Source organism: Alligator mississippiensis, chromosome 13 (genome assembly GCF_030867095.1).
Source record: "Alligator mississippiensis isolate rAllMis1 chromosome 13, rAllMis1, whole genome shotgun sequence".
Taxonomy (NCBI): domain Eukaryota; kingdom Metazoa; phylum Chordata; order Crocodylia; family Alligatoridae; genus Alligator; species Alligator mississippiensis.
In genome coordinates, this window is record NC_081836.1 from 8,080,519 (window position 1) to 8,099,129 (window position 18,611).

At 48.1% G+C, this 18,611-nt stretch overlaps 1 protein-coding gene across 3 annotated transcripts in view; it reads left to right on the top strand.

Annotated features, from left to right (window-relative positions):
* The window catches only part of DVL1 (dishevelled segment polarity protein 1), a 177,684-nt gene extending 161,829 nt beyond the window's left edge, over nucleotides 1-15,855 (top strand). For all 3 annotated transcript variants that reach the window (XM_059716907.1, XM_059716908.1, XM_019493894.2), the window contains 4 exons: nucleotides 2,277-2,408; nucleotides 3,200-3,367; nucleotides 4,825-5,031; nucleotides 11,041-15,855. In XM_059716907.1, the coding sequence (XP_059572890.1) occupies nucleotides 2,277-2,408; nucleotides 3,200-3,367; nucleotides 4,825-5,031; nucleotides 11,041-11,459 (926 nt within the window). In that variant the 3' untranslated portion in view covers nucleotides 11,460-15,855. The remainder of the gene's footprint in view (nucleotides 1-2,276; nucleotides 2,409-3,199; nucleotides 3,368-4,824; nucleotides 5,032-11,040) is intronic.
* The last annotated feature ends 2,756 nt before the right edge of the window (nucleotides 15,856-18,611 follow it).

The following is an 18,611-nucleotide window of genomic DNA, read 5'->3' on the forward strand; positions in this document are numbered from 1 at the left end:
AAGCATGTCTTGAAAGTTGTAGGGTTTGAGGAGTTGATCCAAAGCCTACTGAAACCAATGGGAGTTTTTCTGTATTGACACCAGGGGACTTGGGTCCAGACCACTTCTGTGGAACTCAGTTGTGCTTTTTGATAAAGGTACCCTGCCTGGAGCTCCGTGTTCATGCCCCAAAACCAGATAGCCTGTGCCTTGACAAATGCACATGTGAGTTCAAATGAAGATGCAAAATAGACATGGCAAGAGGTGAGGTGCATCAGCATTGTCCTGCTCCACGTACTTTCCTTTTCTCTGATCTTTGAAAGTGGATGGGCAATGCTGACAGACCAGGGTGCCACTCAGAAAAGTCTGGAAAAGCCTGATAATGTCTCATTCTGGAAAAAGTAGGTGTTTCCCTCCTGCCTGTACTCGTGCTCATATAATCACTTAATTCAGCCATGTGGTCAGGCCTAGGGTTATGAGGCAGCGTCCAGTCCTGATTTGGTACATTTTTTTTTATGTAACCTAGAGTTTTCCTAATTGGTCTTGTTCTGCGTCTTGCAGTTTCTAATGATATCATGTTGGTTTAGATATAGAATATAGGTTTCCATGAAAATCCAGTTTATTGCTCCCCACATATTTACATCAGACTTTTTTTGTTTCAGAAAAAATAAAAAATATATATTGCTTTTTGCTACTAACCAGACTAACTAAAGCAAAAGCAAGATCTTAGCATTGCTCAGCGTGTATGAAGGTATAAAAACCTCACGTGTGTTTGGCACACGGTGCTATATTTCATGCATGTAGATGTGCACGTATCAAGATGGATGTTTTTGAGTTTTCATTGTTCCATACTTGTGCCTCTTACGAAAATCCGAGTGTGACTGAAGTGAAGTGAAATGGCTTCCTTTGATGTGTGGCTCAGGGGTGTATATGAGAGATGGGCCTGGGCTGCAAAATCTGGAACCACGTGGTGGGTATGATTTTTTCAGAGTTGGGAGGATGGGAGGCAGGGGTTGCTTTCTGGTGATAGTGGGCGGCCATTAAAAACTGAGGATTAGCTGGGGATTGGATCAGTCTGCTGGCATTTGAGGTCTGTGCCCATTTCTAAATATCGTCATCTCTAGCAAGCCCAAGAGCTGCTACGTTGACACTCTGGGTAGAGAAAGAAGGCCTGGATGGGTGGGTAACTAAATTGTAAGGCACCCACCCCAGAGTGATACCAAGGGCAGGGAGGCCACGGTGACTTCTGCCCAGCCAGGACTGGCGATATAGCAGGCCCTTGCTTCTTCCAGGAGCCTCTTGAACCATACACAATTCAGGAGGGTGAAAGGAGAACAGTAACGACCACTCAGTGCTACAGCTCTTCCAAACCCCTCCGCAGGAGGGAGCTTCATGGGGGAATAGCTGTTCTTAGATCTTGTTATTTCCCTGGCTTGTAAAGCTGTCTGTCATTGGTATCCCACTAAACAGGCCATTTTGCAGGAGCCCGCTAGCCCGCCTCTTCTGTATTGATACTAGCTTTCTTGTACTTTCCTGATCTATTCCACTTCTTCCAGTAATGCCTGCGGCCTGATCCTGTTAACCTGAGTGCTAGCTGCCTGCACAACCTCTTATGTCCCATTGCAGATGGCACCATTCATAGTCGTAAACCTAAAGCCTAAAGTAGAAACAACAAGTACCCATTTCTACTGCCGTTGCACATACAGCTGCCACTCTGCCTTCAGTGGGTTTGAATGTGGAAGGGATGTGGACTGCAGTATGAACAGAAAATAGCTAGCGTCTTGGGAGTTCTCCTCTGTGATGCTAAGCGCAGAGCAGTGGAGCGAAACAGGACAGTAATGACGGTAAATCCACAGGGCTCCTGTGCTTCCACGACTTAAACCAGTCTCAGCAAGGAGATTCTTTTCTGAGTCTGTATGAAGGCTCTAATTCTGTATCAATAATGGGAATGAGTCTCTGGTATCTTGGGCCAGATCCTATTCTGCCCCTTAGGTGTCTAAGTGCATTCCCTCGCCACCTTGCTCGAACCCCTGAGAAACCTTTACGCTCTATTTTGGTCATCCTACCCTTAAGACTAAGTCACAAAAGCATAAAGAGGAGGAAGACCCACCTGCCTTTTCTGTAGAAGAGGAGCATACTTAGATGCTTACATACCACTTAGATGCCTGATAGATGGGCTGAGATCTGGCACCTGAATCTCACGTCTGCTTAATCCAAACCGTGAGCTGAAAAGAAGCAACTTGCTCTCTGCAAACCCAACCAGGTTCGGAGAAGCATGTAACCTGTCTTCCTTTCAGAATTAGAAGAATCTCCCTTAACTGTGAAGAGCGACATGGCCACTATCGTCAAGGTTATGCAGTTACCTGACTCAGGCCTCGAAATCCGAGACAGGATGTGGTTGAAAATTACCATCTCCAATGCAGTAATAGGTAAGGCGTTCACAGGGGTGCTGTAGAGATCACCTAGCCTTTTATTAGGGGGAGACTGGCTTTTAGAGCCATTTGGAGTGCCCACCCCACCACCGTGTGTTTTATGTGGGAAGGAATCTAGTCTCGAGGGAGGCAACAGCTCTAGTTTTGAACCTGGGTGGGCAAAGGCTAGGCAAGCTTCTATGCCCAGTATCCCATTGCAGCTTGCCCCTTACTTGTAATACGCTCTCTGTACCAGTCCTGTGTTTGCAGGCTCTGGCAAAGCCCCACTGTCCAGAATAGCATCACTTCCTGCCGTTCCAGTCCCAAATATCTTTCAGTTCTGCCAAGGCATCTCAGTCATGGCAGAAATTACAGTACCTGCCTTATTGAAGCCTTGATTAGAGACTGCCTAGAAAGACAGTGTCATGGCAGTTTTCCATGCACAAGCCACTTTTAAAATATCCAAATATTAGTCAAATATGTGAATATTAATTGAATATTGAATATTAATTGGTACTCCCAACTGTTCATCACTCCTTAAACTGGTGCCTGGTGGTAATGGCAGCACCTAGAGCTGTGTCCCGCTGCATTTCAAGGTTGAGTCAAATGAAAAGTAGTATGAAAATATGCTCTTAAGGTCTTGGGATTCTTGTGCTTTGTTTTTGTAGTCCCTAGCCCAAAGGCATGGTGACCTGGATGAAGCACGGGTGCTTTGTGATAGACAAGGGTGATAGGAAGATGAACATTGTCTCGACGGCTGGAGGTGACTTTGAGATGATTCTCTCCCTCTCCTGTGTGTGCACCTACAGGGGCAGATGTGGTTGACTGGCTTTACACGCACGTGGAGGGCTTCAAAGACCGACGAGAGGCTAGAAAATACGCCAGCAGCATGTTAAAACATGGCTACCTCAGGCACACTGTGAACAAAATCACCTTCTCGGAGCAGTGCTATTACGTCTTTGGGGACCTCTGTGGCAGTAAGTTCCTCACCGGTGAAGGGCAGAGCTGTGGGGAGGGGGGTTCACAGGTGTGTCTCTGAGACCAGCGATCTCCTTCCCTCCCCAAATCAAGCGATCTCTCCACGAGATAAACATTTGGGTCACCTGGGCAGAAAGGGTGGGTCAGTCTTGAAAGAGGGCAGTTGGATGGGACTTAGGAGACCTTGGCTACGCTGAGTCACCTTGGGTCTCAATTCCCAAGCTTATTGCAGGTTACAGTTTCCCCCAGTGAGGATAATATTTCCTGTTATCCAATATAGTGTTTTTGTGGCAAGGGCATTCTACCCTGATCCACCAGGGTTGGGCTTGATTAATCACATGGATGGTACTACAAAGCCCCATTTTCTTTTTTTTTTTTCTTTCTTTTTCCTTGGAAATAGGTGGGTAGTAAATTGGAGGGACACCCTGTTACTGAGACGCTGAACAGAAAGATCAGAATGTCTCTGGGGGAAGTTGGCAAGCCTAGGTTGAGAGGATCCATGGGTTTGCAAAGCCAGGCTGATAGCCTAATAAAAACAAGCTTTCTGAGGCATCTGGTCCAGTCTGTGTCTGATCAAGTTAGAGGTGTCTTGAGAGCAGCCTCTGTCATAATATTTTGGCTCTTCCTCTTCCAGCTGTGACCTGAAAGTTCAAAGACTGCACAAAAATCTGATAAGAAATAGGTTAATTGGCCCTTTCCTGATCTAGAAGAGGGCTTTACCCAGTGTAGTTCAGGGGGATTCCAAGTCATGTAACCCATCCCTTGATGTTCGTTGGCTGTTTGTGAACTCCAGTTCTCTGAAAACTGGGAGCAAGGCTTCCAGAAAGACATGTGCACAATTCTGTGCTTCATTTCTCAGTTGTCAGTGGTGGCAGATGACAGAACAAGAAGCAATGCTCTCAAGTTGCAGCAAGGGAAGTTTAGGGTAGATATTAGGAAGAACTCTCTTGCTAGCGGGGTAATAAAGGGCTGGAACAGAGAGGTGGTGGAGTCTCCATCCTTGGAGGTTTTTAAGACCCAGGTAGACAAAGCCTTGGCTGGGCTGATCTAGTTGGTCCTGCTTTGAGCACGAGGTTGGACTAGATGACCTCCTGAGGTCCTTTCCATGGTGCTGTGATTTCCATACACGCTTGCTCTGGTTGCTTCATTTCATTGACCTGCCCAAATGGTTGTTTCCACAAGTTGCACATCAAACTGCATTGATGAGTAATGTGTACATAGTGGAAGTGTGCAGCTGTGTGCATATTTTTGCACCTGCAGCTGTGCACGCAGGTTTGAGAAAACCTGAGGCTCCAGGTTAAGTATTCCTGCCTACTCTATCACGTACAGTATTTTGACTGAACTGCTGAAACAAAGTCCCAGGCCAACGCACTGGTTGTCACGGTGCATGATGATGGTACCGGGGTCTTAGCTGCTATGGGAAAGCACTGCCCTCAAGTTTCCTTTCTCTCTGCAGATATGGCTGCCTTGAACCTCAACAACGGGTCAAGCGGAGCCTCAGATCAGGACACTCTTGCTCCACTCCCACATCCTGCTGCACCTTGGCCATTAGGCCAAGGGTATCCCTATCAGTACCCACTCCCTGCTCCATGTTTCCCACCAGCATACCAGGACCCAGGCTTCAGCTATGGCAGTGGCAGTGCGGGTAGCCAGCAAAGTGAAGGTAAGCTTTTGAGTTGTGCATGCGCTCTTACAGCTCCCATTATTCCTGGCCATTTGCTTGATTTCCTGAGTCCTGTCTGTGCTCCCTTCCTTGTGGTTTTGTGTGCTGCATGAGTGGATTTGGTGCGACTTCATTGAATCAAGACTCTCTTTGCAAATGCGAGGGAGTGGCTTAGCCTTTCAGCCCTGCATTGGAACTGCCAATGACGGTCTAATTGAGCCCACGCAATATGCTATCTGTATAGCTATGCCACAGCTCAGCACACCACACCACATGCAGGGGGGAGATAGACACAATGCTGCTTGCCATGTCCAATGTGGCATGGGTGTCTGTACCTTTCCTACCCCACAGCATCTCATATGAGTCTGTAGCACTCGCCTATTGCTAATTAACCAAACACAAATGATCCAGTCCTCACCTGTGAAGTAGGTATGGAAACATCTTTGCTGCCTCTTTATCAGAGGGAAAACTAAGGGCCAGGGTGGGGGGACATGTGGTTTTCAGAGGTACGAGTCACTGGAGGGGTGTTGAGACCATTCAGCTTTACTTCCACTTTGGGAGTCTGTGACTAAACTGGAATGAGCATTGTGGCTTTTGGTTTCCTCTTCCCTGCTCAGTGCAGAAGGGATGTTCATGTCTCCTTTTTGCATGAGACCAGCAAGAAGGGTGCTCTGCTCTCTGGAACAGCCAGTTCTTAAAAGCCACATAGTGGGGAGCAGAGCAACTTCGGCAATTGCGCTCTAACGCACACCATGCAAGTTGGATGCACTGACTTCCCCCTTTTCAGCCCCAAGACCCCCTTACCACTTCGCTTCTGTGAGCACCATAACAAAATAAGTCTCTTGCACAACTAGAGGAGGCCCTGTGGTTTCATTGTGAATGCTGCTCTTGGCAACGCTGCCAGTGACAAACAGCAAGGCTCTCTAGGAGTCTCCAAGTTTGGGTATGAATTTTGTTATTAAGGTAAAGAGCCAGGCATTTGGATGCAGCCCCTTCAGATATAACTTTGCCACTTTGGTTTTGCAAAACCAAGCTGACAGTCCCATCAAAAGGGCTGTCATGGGATTTCCAACATTTCCACATTCACCCTCAATTAGAAACAAGAAGTGTCTGGTAGAGAAACCAAGAGTGTATCTAAAGGTTACAGGACTTTAGCCAGTCACATCATGCCCACCCTGCCTCTTGGGGTGTGATTTTTTTCCTCATCCACTTCACCAATCCCTGTGAGCAATCCAGTATTAGATCCTTGCTGCTGGAGTAGGAAAGGTACAGTGTTTTCCCCATGCAGCTTGGGCTACCAGCTAGGAGATCCTTGTGCAAGGCAACGGGAGTGTCTCGTTTTGAAGGGTTGGACTCTCCTTGTTCTTCTTTTGGAAACTGCGCTGCTGTGGTGTTTCTTGTTTTGTAACTGTGTTATTCCCTTGTTTTGTTCTGAGCAAGCATTAGACTGAAGGATTCATAGAGGAATGGCTGTCTCTAGGGGATTGGTAAGCTTCAAATGCCTCCATAATAATGACTCCATAGCATGATCATTTAGACTCTTGTGACCCCAATGTGTAGTTGTTTCCTTTTTCTCCTGTTTTTTTTTCCGATTGTCATAGGTGCTCTGCCTGTCCCAGTGCACAGTACCCTAGTCCCGTGGCATTAACAGAGTCGGCTGACCCCTGTGGAGAGGCCTTGATGTGCGACTGAGGCACAGCAGTCCCAAAGGGATGGCACCAGACACCTCCCTGTCAGCATACAGACTTGGCAATTGTGTCCTTTGTCACCCTTGTTATGTCACCTTACAGAATGCAGCGTCCTGCTGTATTAGTCCTGTAAGCTGCTTCTGGAATAGAAATACCCACCAGTGTGCTACATTTGCACTTCCACTGGCTAGCACTTGAGTGTTTTGCAGTGACCCGAGATGTGCCGACTGCTGGACCCAATGCAGAATCCCTCTGTGCTAGGCGTTTAGAAATCAGAGATACGGGACAGTGGAAGAACATGAACTGGGCATCAGATTATCTTTTCTTTTTAGCCCCTCTCTCTGTGACACGGTGGATCCCTTGTACAGCAGCTCTGGGTCCCCCTGGGTGTGCACTGTTCACTCAGGGCAGAATTCCTCTGGTGCGGAAAGGCACAGCTCTACATGTGCGAGGAGATGTGCCTAGTCATTCGCAGCCTCTCATGTCCTAGAGCCAAATATAGCAAATTTCTAACTGATGCCAGACAAAATCCTGAACTCTTGACAGGTTCAGGGTAGGAGAAAAGGCTGGCAATGAGGCTTAGGTCCTTTTCCCAATTGGCGTGAGAGCTTGGGTCGATGTCCATTTAGTCTGAACATGACACTGTCCCTCCTGGTGATACCCAGGGTGCCTGTTTCTCCTTTATGGAAGGTCTGGGCCCCCTGCAGGGAAAAGCAGCTGTGTGATGAGACTCACTAGAAATCACCATTTGTATTAGGGAAGCACTCAGCCTTAAAGCACCATCAGGGCTCCATTGTGCTGGGCACCATACAGATAAGAAGTGAGAGACAACCTCTGCCCCAAAGGCCTTACAGTCTAGAGAGACAAGAAAAAGGGCAAGAGGGAAAATAAAGACCCTGAAGGTGAAGGGACGTGACAAGCCAGTGGTCAAGCAAGAAACAGGACATGGCATTTCAGAGTCCTAATCCAGTTGCCCCAAGGGCACATCTGGACTGTTTCTGGTGTGCCCAGGGAGGGCTGCTCTCAAGCAGGCCTTGCTTGCTGGGTTTTTCTCACACACAGCAAACCTGGAAATGCAGTAGCAGAACCACTCCAGGGGCTTCCTACAGCTATGGAGACGGGAAGTGACATGCTTGAGTGCCAGGAAAACAGCATAAGCAATCAGGACTTGTGGTAGAGGTAATATCTTGTATTAGACCAGCTAGATTTTTGCAAAAAAATGTTTTTGATTGCAAGCTTTTGGGCACAAACACCCTTCATCGGGCATAGGAAAAAACATTCTTTAGAATTGTAGAAAATGAGGGCTGGAAGGGACCTCAGGAGGTCACATTTAGTCCACCCCCCTGCTCGGAGCAGGACCAGCCCCAACTAGACCATCCCAGCCAAGGCTTTGTCTAGCCGGGTGTTAAAAACCTCGAAAGATGGAGATTCCACAATCTCTCTGGGTCGCCTGTTCCAGTGCTTTACTACCCTCCTAGTGAGAAAGGTTATACATTTAAAAATACTGAAATTGATTGTAAAAAAAGTTCTCTTGGGTAGAAATGAAAGTTCATATTTCATAGGAGAGTTGAAGGTGCAGTAAAATCTCCTGTTTGGAGCAGCCCATTTTATGGGAAAACCGCATAGACACCCCAGAACGGGTCGTCTTCCCCAGCCTTCCCCCGGCTACCCCAAGGGGCAATTCCCAGGACGTTTCAGAGCCTGCATGGTTTAGGAGGCAGAGCGGTGGAGTTGGTTGTGCGTCTGATTGTGACCAATCATCTCAGCCATGGCAGAGTAAAGCACAGCTTTTCTCAGCTGCTGGAAAGCAAATTCTTTTCAACTGAAGATGTTGGTTTAATACTGGTTTAAAATGGGCCTTTGAGACAGAAAATGCTGACACCGCTGTGCACATAGCACAGCTTTTAGGCTGAGCTGTGTGTCTTTAAGTTAGGCCTTTCCCAGCTGCCAAACATACAACAGTATCATCAGAAGGGCTTTAAACACAAAGATCAGGAAGACTTATCTTCGGCAGGATGCTTGTTCTTCTGCAGGGTTTAAAAGCATGCAAGAAATGGATCCAGTCCAGCGTGCTACTGGTATGTTGAGGGGCGACAGAGGCTGAGCAGCTGCCTTTGTTCTCTTCTGCCTTCGTGACTGATTTCTTACCTTCTGTGGCTTTGCAGTCAGTGGAGGAACCCAGGTTTCTTTGCAAAGGAAAGGTGGAGTGCACCCATTTACCTTCTGGATTAATCGCTCCTCACCTTGACCCTCGGAAACTTAGGTCAGTTAGAGACACTGCTCCAGGTGCTTGAAGAGTCTTGACTATCGGGGGAATGGGGCCCAGAGCCTGTCCTGACCCGGCAGAGTTCTTGATGCAGGAAAGTCTTAGATCAGCATCAAGCTCTCCACCTCTCCGCCGGGCTCTGAAACCTGCCAGGAGCTTATACCTCTGGGGAAGCTGCAGCAAGGAGGATAGAAGTGAGGCAAGTGTGGATCCGAGAGGCAGCAGGAGGATCGCTTTGTTAGCAGATGGTTTGCTATAGTTCAAAGGCTCATGTAACATGGGGACTCTCTCCTGCTGCACATAGTGACCCAGTGCGTTGGGATTTCTTCCTGTCTGGGCGCATATTGATACTTATATAAAGCAGCTATGGGAGAAGCTGCACAGTAAGATTTGTGTGGTGGTTGCTACCATTCAGATGGTGATGGGCACATAGCCCGTTCAGGCTGAGATGAGTTATAGTAACTGCTTTGCGGTAACACTCTCTGTCACTCTTGCGTCTCTTCTGCCTGGAGGGAAGGCTGAAACAGTCAGCCTGTTAATGACTAATTATGATCCGCTGTCTATCTTTATTAGATCATTACGAGAGGTTTGATGCTAAAGCTCAGGATTTAGGTAGGGCTGTGTGTTCTCAGAAGGCCTCGCTGCCACTGTGAGATGGCTGAATAAACGTGGCTATCCCCACCAACAGATGGGGGAACTGAAGCCCAGGGCCCGAAAGATCCTTGCCCAAGGCAAAGAGGGAGCTTGTCTAGATTAGGATTTGGACTGGAATTAGAATTGGTTTCAGTCTCAAACCACAAACCCTCCCTGCCTTCCAGGAAGGACCATTTCAGGTTTTGTGGTTTGCTTGTACCACAACCTCTCCTGCCCTCTACAAGAAAGGGTGAGCTCTCTATCACCCATACCAAGCCAGCCTGGTTTTCCCTTCCTTCATATCCTTTGCTTGTCTCTTTGCACTATGATACCATAAGCAGAGGAAGATATATCGTAGCAAGAGGGGCATTTTTTGGTCCCCTCCTCCTCCTTCTCCAGTGCTGAGAGCAGTCTGATGACCCAGTGCAGTAGCAGTTGTTCATTTGAATCCAAAATCTGGCCCAGTGTTAGGAAATTGTGTGTGAATGCAACAGCTTTAATTTAAGTTGGGAAATTAGTCCCTAGTGGAGAAACGGATTTAATATGGAAGTGCCTATTTGCGTTACGATCCCACGCTCATCCCACTGATTAGCTGAGCACCACCTGATCCCAACCCTACATAGCTACTCGCACGCACTGATGTGCATATACATGGCAGGCATTATGTTTGGAAGGGTGTATAGCAGCCTCTGCTGGGAACATCCTTCCAGACTCAATAGAAATGTGTTTCCCTAAAAACCACAATCTACCTGCAGTTAGTGCAGCCACAAAACACTTCAGTGATGAGTTTTGTAGGAATCTGCCTTTGCCCCATTGAAGCAAATACAAGGACTCCTGTTGATTTGGGATGAGATCCAAGTCAGGTCCTTCAAGCAACCAGACACTTATGTGGGAGAAACCAGCTACCGTTCTTTCTGATGCAGTGGTTCCAGTAGAAAACAGCTGGCCCCCGTTTCAGGGGTCTCGGGCAGTCTGAGCCTGGAGTCGGTCACAAAGTCACGTTGAACCTAATTCATTTTTTATTTTAAATGTCCACCTGCCTCCTTCCCTTTCAGCCTCTTCCCTCTCTCTGCACCGGTGTCTGGCCAGTGGGGAAGCAGCGAGCAGATGACTTGCCGGCTGCAGGCTTACACTGAGCCACCGCTTTCCGTGTGCGATCTCCGGAGGGGTTGATGTGTATCTGCGCATGGCACAACCTTGTCAGCTTCATTCTAGTGGTTGTCATCGCTGAATCCTTTAGTCATCCATAGCACGCTAAGCTTGACAGAGGCCTGACCTCCTCATTGTTGCTGTGCTGGTCGTTGTCATCATTGTGCATTTGATTCTGTAGGGTTGCAAGAGGAGCTGACGGACGAGGCGGGAAGGAAACGGGATTGAACTAACCCTCCCCTTCGGTTCTGTCCCTTTTGCTCGTCCTCGCAGGAAGCAAGAGCAGCGGCTCCAACCGAAGCAACAGCGAGAACAGCAGGAGGGCTCTCGGCAGGGAGAAGGACCGCAAGTCAGCCGGCAGCGGCAGCGAATCTGACCACACGGCCCGCAGCGGAGGGGGAGCCAGCGGCGTGCGGCGCGAACGGCCCGTCAGCCAGCTCAGCCACCGGAGTCACGCCTCTGCCGCCCACAGCGAGCGAAGCCACCACAGCCACCATTCGTACGGGCCTCCAGGAGTGCCCCCCCTCTACAACCTGCCAAAGCTCGGCTCCAAAGTCTACGGGACGAGCGGACCCCCCGGAGGGCCTCCCGTCAGAGAACTGAGCTCCGTGCCTCCAGAGCTGACGGGGAGCCGGCAGTCCTTCCAGAAGGCTATGGGCAACCCTTGTGAATTCTTCGTTGACATCATGTGAGAGGAAGTGCCTTCAGACTCTACTTTTCAGGGGGAGGGGGTTTGGTTTTTTTCGGTTGGGTTTTTTTGGTCGTTGTCAAACACTTTCAGAAAGAAACCTAGGATGTCTTGCATGTAACACCTTCCTGACTCGCCATCGTGTTGCAAAAAAGAAAAAAACAACCCCACAAAACAAAACAAAACAAAACAAAACAAAACAAAACAAAACAACAAAAAACAAAATGAAAAATCAAACAAAAAAATCTCCTGGGATTGTTAAATATTTGCAAATCAGTGGTATCTTTTCTTTCCTCTTTCTCTCTCTTTTTTTTTTTCCCCCCTCCTTCCCTTATTTTTTTGATTGTGAGCGACTCACTGGTGTATATTCACATTCTAATGAGCTTTGGTAATTGTGGCACCAACTTCCAGTGCAATTTAGTGTCTACTTGGTTGATTCAAGGAATATTATTTCATATCACTTCTGAATTTCCAGCAATGCATAGGAGCACCTTTATTTTATTTTAATTTTCCTCTCCCTCTACTGGAAACAGTGGCTACCGGCTCTTATGGTTCATTTCCCTATGATATCTCTGTTTAATATATCAACTCCACAAGCAGCTGTGACACCTGAACGTGTGCAGGTAGTGTGCCCTTGCAAAGGGAACAGGCTTACAGCCAGTTCCCGGCACTAGGCAAAGATGTGACCGGAGATAAAGCCTTATCTTCCTCCGCTGACCAAGGAGTATAATTGTCTTTCACCTTGTTGAGTCTCTCCCATCCTAGGGAACGGTGGATCCTGCTACTTTGCGTCTTCACTGCGTGGATCAGCTATGCTGTCATTTAATTTAATGTCCTGGTGGTGACCCTAGAGCTGCGGCCTGTCAACAGGCGTTTCAGTGTCCCCCCCGCTAACAGGCATGTCCGTTCTTGTCGAGCTGTAACGTGCACTTCTTGCTTTAAAAGTTCTTTCCGCAGAAATGGGACGGTTGCCGCTAGCTGGTTACGCTGGCATAGATGCAGCGTTTTTCAGGGGAGAGTCGTCATATTCCAGAGGAGGTAAGGAGGGACCGTAGCGGTGCTGCTAATTGTGATGGCTCCCTTTTCTTCTTCGATTCTGAAAAAGATCTGCCTTCCTTTCTCCCTTCCCTGCTTCTTCACAGTGAAAATAAAGCCTGGATTTGGCCTTTTCCAATGGCAGCGTCTCCAAGCAGCCAGGTTCTGGCAGGGCTAACGAGGGAAACATTGTTGGAACAGCATGCGAACAATAAAATGAACGGTTATTTGTATGCGACACACAGCAAAACCTGTGCTAAGGATCCCTTATCACTAGGCAGCGTTGTCTTTGTCGACTGCTCTTGTTTATCCCCCAAAATTTCAGCCCTCTGTTTGACTTCCAGTTGAACCCCGCCTTTTCTAGCGAGCTGCTCCTGATGGTTTCTAGGATAGATGCTTCAGATCAGACTTCCCCCTGCACATCGAAGGCTTTCCCCAAGTAACAAGGTCCCTCTTGCCGCGTTCTTTTACGTTGTCGGTATCGGTGCGTAGTCAGCAAGTCAGAGGAGAGCGCCTGCTGCAGTCTAAGGCTGTCACGACATTTTCCCTTGTTACCCTGATGCAGCACTTGGGGTGTCATTCAGCCAAGTGTGGCTCCCCCTGGGTTTTGGCTTGTTTGCTTTTGCTTTTTGCGGGTTTTCTCTGCGCATTTGTAAAAGAAGAGAGGTGACGCTTGCAAAAGATCCCAAATCACTTTGAGGCCAAAGTTGGTTAAACAGTGCATTGAGCATTTGGATCCTAAGCCCCACTGAACCAAGGGCCAATGCCACTTTCATATATATAAGACTTTGAGCTGGGTCATGCTCCACCTATTGGGTACCCAAGTATGATTCTATTTCTCCCTGCTCAAGTCCCTGCTAGTAGAGAAGTTGGGCAGGTCCTCCTCCTCACTGCTTTGGTGGGACTTAGGTTTGAGGCTGAGATGACGTTGTGTTACAAAAGCAGATGCAGTAGGATTTTCAGGGTCTCTACAGGATGCAGTAGGATCTCCCATAGGCACCTGGGAGGTGGAGTTCGATCTGGCCCTTAGGCTTCAAAGTCATTTGAATGCTTTTGAGCAGTTACCTGGGAAGGTAACATGTCTGGAATTGCCACTTTCCTCACAACTCATCAAAGCTGCTGACGGCCTCTGCGAAATCAAAGGAAACTTTTGAAGACTTGAGCTGTGGAGCAGCCTCCTTTTCCTTTCTTTTTCCACTTGGAAATGGCACAAACATGAACTAAACGCTGAATTCAGTTTGGCGAGATCCGACTTGAAAGCAATCAAAGAAATCAGGGTCAGTCATCCCTTGCGTTGGATGCACCCCCAGCAGGCACTGGAAAGGAGGCTGTGGCTTTAATGACAATCTCTAGCGGTTCTGCCTTTAAGCCAGTTGTTATTTCTCCATTCCCTAATTTATTATCATTATCTTTTTCAATTTGGCCTTTGCTTAGGGAAAAAATATGGGGGCAGATAGACGAGAATTGTGGTAGTCCTCTGAAGGGGTAGTTAGAAGAGAATGATCAGGACCGGACTTTCATCCAGGAAGCTGAACGTATTAAATGTCCATGTCAGGAGTTGCAGTTTAGATACTTGCTGTTGGTGGGGTGGGAGGTGTATTTTTGGTTCTTTTTCCTTTTCCTTTCTTTTTTCTGTTGTCGATGTAGTACGTGCTGTTGGCAGAAAAACTGTTATGTGTCTTGTTGGCCTTTGCTGCTACGTTGAAAAGATTGTGTTATGTATTACTGTGTGGGAGGGGGGTATCTCTGGAAGGAGGCTGATGCAGCCCATACTGCACGCATGGGAAGGTATTCATCTGCTGAGGGATATTTAAGCTCCCAAGCTCTCTTCTGGTTGTGAGTTAGAAATCAACCCGGTTCTGATCAACTTGGCTCCAGCTGAGACCATGCATGCAGGATCTGCTTGGCGTCGCGCGCGCCGGCAGACGCACAGGTTACTGAATAGCACGTAGAAATTCTCTTTGCTGGAGACCAGCGGGAGAACATAGACACACATTTGATGAACAGTGCAATATGTAATGGCCACGGTGTATAGTACACAGGGCCTGACTCTCCTCACCTTACCCTGGTATAAAGCAGATTATCTTCACTGAAGTCAGTGCACGTGCCAATGCACGTGAAGCAGGAATGAGGCCCGTGAAGTCACTTAACTTCCGTGAAGGATGAGAGAGGATCTCTCTCAAATCCTTCCAATGCCTTTAAACGCAGACCAGTTGATCTGTGCCGTTCAGGGGCCTTGCAAACTGGGCAGGCGGGCGCTGCGGATGCGAGGAGGCTACTTGCCGTAGTAAGTTCTGTGCAAGGTGGGAACATTGTGAACAGATGGGACCTTTCCGGGAGCATCTCCTTCTTAGCAGGACTCGCTGTAATGTGCTCCCTTCAGGTCGGGGGCTGGTGCTAGCCCGACTCCAGGAATGTATCTTGACCTGTCCTGCTCTGCTGCAGTGGGAAGTAACAGGCTTGCCTTCCAAGGCACTTGCAGGTGTGACACCAAAAGGGCTTTGCAGGGCAAGCTGACCTCATAACAGGAGCCTTAAAGAGAGGAGGAGCTTTTTAATCCCGGAAAGGAGAGCTAAGAAAATCTGTCTGTGCACTGCCGCTGGACTCACGCTGTTGTTCCTCCCTTGGTGCCAGCAGCAGTGACTAAAGACAAGGGTGCGCTTTGTGGCTTAGAAAACATGCATGTGCTAAGGGTTTGGGGTGATGCCTCCTACTTGAATGTCAGGGTAATGCACCCACCTAATGTATTCACTTTCTAAGGAATAAGTTATTGGCAAATGGTATTTTATAGTCTTAAAGGCACCGCTGCTGTCTTTTGACCTTCTGTTATCACATTTGCTTTTCAAAGGAAATAGTCCCTGGACACTTTATCCAAAGGCATATTGGATTGCAAACAATGATGCACAGGCATTGACTTTTGAGATATATATATATATATATTTTTTTTTTTTTTTTTTGTCAAATTGACGGTCCCATCTTGAGACTGACAGCTGATGAGTTGATGTAACTGTTTTTGTTTTGCATTTAACTGGATTGTAATAAGATTGACTTAAAAAAATTATTAATTCTAATCAGTGATTAGAAATATGTGTAAAGAATTTATGTACAGTAGAGGGGGGGGAAAAAGTAAAGCGATTTTAAATAATGAAAACCCAGACTATCACCTATTCTAGAATTGGTTTTACTCAAAGAGTGACCTTTTACTAGCATGGACTGCACTGTTCCTGTTAAATGTCTATTGCATAATTGAATTCTTTTTTTTGTAGATATTGTATTAAAGCCCAAGTGTCTGTATAGTTAATATATAGCTGCTTATGTGTAAATGCTATTTTAAACACTAAAAAGCTTTTAATTTTATGTGACAACTGCACCCCGTGTCTTTCCTTGCTTGATGTCGACGGCGATTCTTTGCAGTTCTGTAGCGCCTTCCCTCTAAGGATCTCAAAGCACGAGCGAAACCTTGAGGTCCTTTGGTTCCTGAAGAAGGTAAATATTATGTTTGTTTTACAGGAGAAAACGAAGGGTTACAAGAGGAGGGACTGGGGATTCAGGAGCCTTGTATTCTCTTGTCCTTTCTTAGGGGTGCTCGCTCACTGAGGTGTGAGCCACATTAATGCTTCCGTAGGGAAACTGAGGCACAGAATGATTGCATGAGTTGCCTGGGAGGTAGGAATACAAGCCAGGGGCCTTGGATGTATCCAGTCAAGGTTTGGACCCCAGTGAGTATTGGCAGTGAAGAGTAGCTCTGAATATCTGGCCCTGAGCTTATAACCAAGGGGTTTGTTTCCCCATTAAAAAACCAGATGGGTTGGCTTCATTAGCATAACACCGCCCTCTTCACACACCTGCCTTCCCCAGCTGTAGGGTGAGAGCTAAGCCTTTGGGAGTTGGGGTGAGTGGGAAAGAAACGTTGAGCTCCCTGGTCAAAGGAGCCCTCAGCCCAGCGTGCAGCAAGGCGTGATGGAGAAATGGCTCCTGGCTCCTTCCAGGCTGTTGCATCCAGAGTTGCGGGTGCAGCTGCCAGCGCACACCTGCCCTGGGCTCTGTGCACCAGCTCCAGCATTCAAGGATCCCAGCCGCAGCCCGAATGCGCTCTGGGCGTGGAGCAGCCTGTCTGTCGGGCCTGGGATGTGGGGATGAGTTTCCTTGGGCCTGGGTGGGAGCAGCGTCCCCCAGCTGGACTGTGGAGGGTGTCCTGCCCAGACTGCAGCATGGGAATGGCTCTGGCCCTCATGGGACCCTGAAGAGCCCCAATAAGCACCTGCACAGATCATCCTGGGCCCCGTCCCTAGCTGGGCACATGGATCTCCCCTGTTCTGTCTCTAAGCTCTCCTTGCCTGTGCAGGGCAGCTTGCACAGCTACTGTTTCTCCGCTTCCCTGGCTTGTCACCTCGTCTGCCTGGCTCTGCAGCCTGCCCTGGGCATCCTAACGAGGCTTAGACTGAGTCCACCTGGCCCAGCCTGGGGCTGGGAGCAGGTGAGTCCAATTAGCTGAACAGCCCCCTCAGCTGCAAGCAGAAGGGGGACTGTTCTCTCCCGGATGTACGCTGCCAGCATCCGCAGAGCGGCATGAACTCTGCCTTCCCTCTTTCAAAATGGGAGCCGAGCTGCCGCATTTGCTACGGAGCTGCACAAACCATTGCCCTTGTCTACTCACCGCAGCACATTCGTGAGCGTCTGGTGCAGCAACTAGGGAGGGGACTTCCACCCAGATTCTGCTACCTTTACTCACCGCGAGCAGCCTGTTACTCCATCTTGCACGGCTTTGCACATACGCACCTACCTGCCGAGGACAGCTTCATATGCGGGAAATCAGGAGGGAGAGCTGTGCATCGATCCGTTACAGGACTCCTATTTCTCTAGTGTTCAGTGTCACGGTTTGCTCGCAGGGAGCTCCTCAAGCAAAGCAGGCTGTCAGGTGAGTTTGTACGCAGTTTAATGACTGAACTGATACAGCCCCAGTGGTAACGTGGAGGTAGAAGCAAAGAGGTTGACCACTTCTAAAGGGAGGCGGGGGAAATAAGAGAAATTTGGGCTGTCTAAATGCTCTACCCTCCAGTGTTGCTGACCAGAATTTAGCTGATGGCACCTCCAGATAATATTATTGCATTTTAACACAGGTCTCTGAGGTGCGTAGTTGTGTAAATCAGGAGTCGATCCATTTATGTCAGTGGTGTCGTGTGGGCATTAGATGAAAGGAAAAGCAGAATTGGGAGCGGTGCGATGTGCTTGTGTGAAACATGGTACAACTGTTAAATGAGGCCTTTTTTACTGACGGGGTTGGTGTGTTTTCCAGACCATGACAAGCTACAGCAATATGAGAGAAGGAAAGGGTTTATTTGGTAATATCTTTTTATTGAATCTGCTGTATAGATGAGGAGATCTTAGACAAGCCTTTGGGCCCAAAGCCCTTTTCCCTGTCATTTATGCAGAGATTATAGCTGGTTTTGCCATTTAAATGTCCTGTGAATACTTTTTTTATTGATATTCTAGAATTTTATTTCAGTAAAGATGGACCCACTTTGGACATATCCTACAACTAAGTCTACCCCAAATTCAAGTGCGTGCAACAAGGAGATTTTGCTCTGAATCCACCACTTTTAGGCCAGCAAGGAGGGATGCCCTTTGAGTGCTAAATGAAATGAAGCACTTGCAATGTGCTCTAGCTCTGTGACACACTCCAAGGCATTGGCGTTGAACATTAGCTTTTGTTAGGATGGTGGAGGAACCAAAATAGCGGCTCCCATAATGTCCTGTGGTCTGAAGCAAGGCAGGGGCCCTAGGTGTTGAGTGCTTTTCTGTGGGAGGCAGCTTCCAACCAAATCTATTTATCAGTGTGGGACCTGTTCCTGAGTGGCGCTGAGTGCCCTCTTCACTCTGTAGTCCTGATACCATGCCCACTGAGGTCAGTGGAAAACCTCCCGTTGCCTTCAGTGGCTTATGGATCAGGTTCAATGGCTGTAATGGGCAGTCAGAATTAAGAGGCTTTTACCGCTGTGCAGGGTCACGCACTTGTCATTGGCGTTAAGAGGAGCTGGGTCAAGCCCATGCTGCACACTGGGAATCCTCATGTGCGTCATGAAAGAGTCTCATAGATTCATAGATGTTAGGGTCGGAAGGG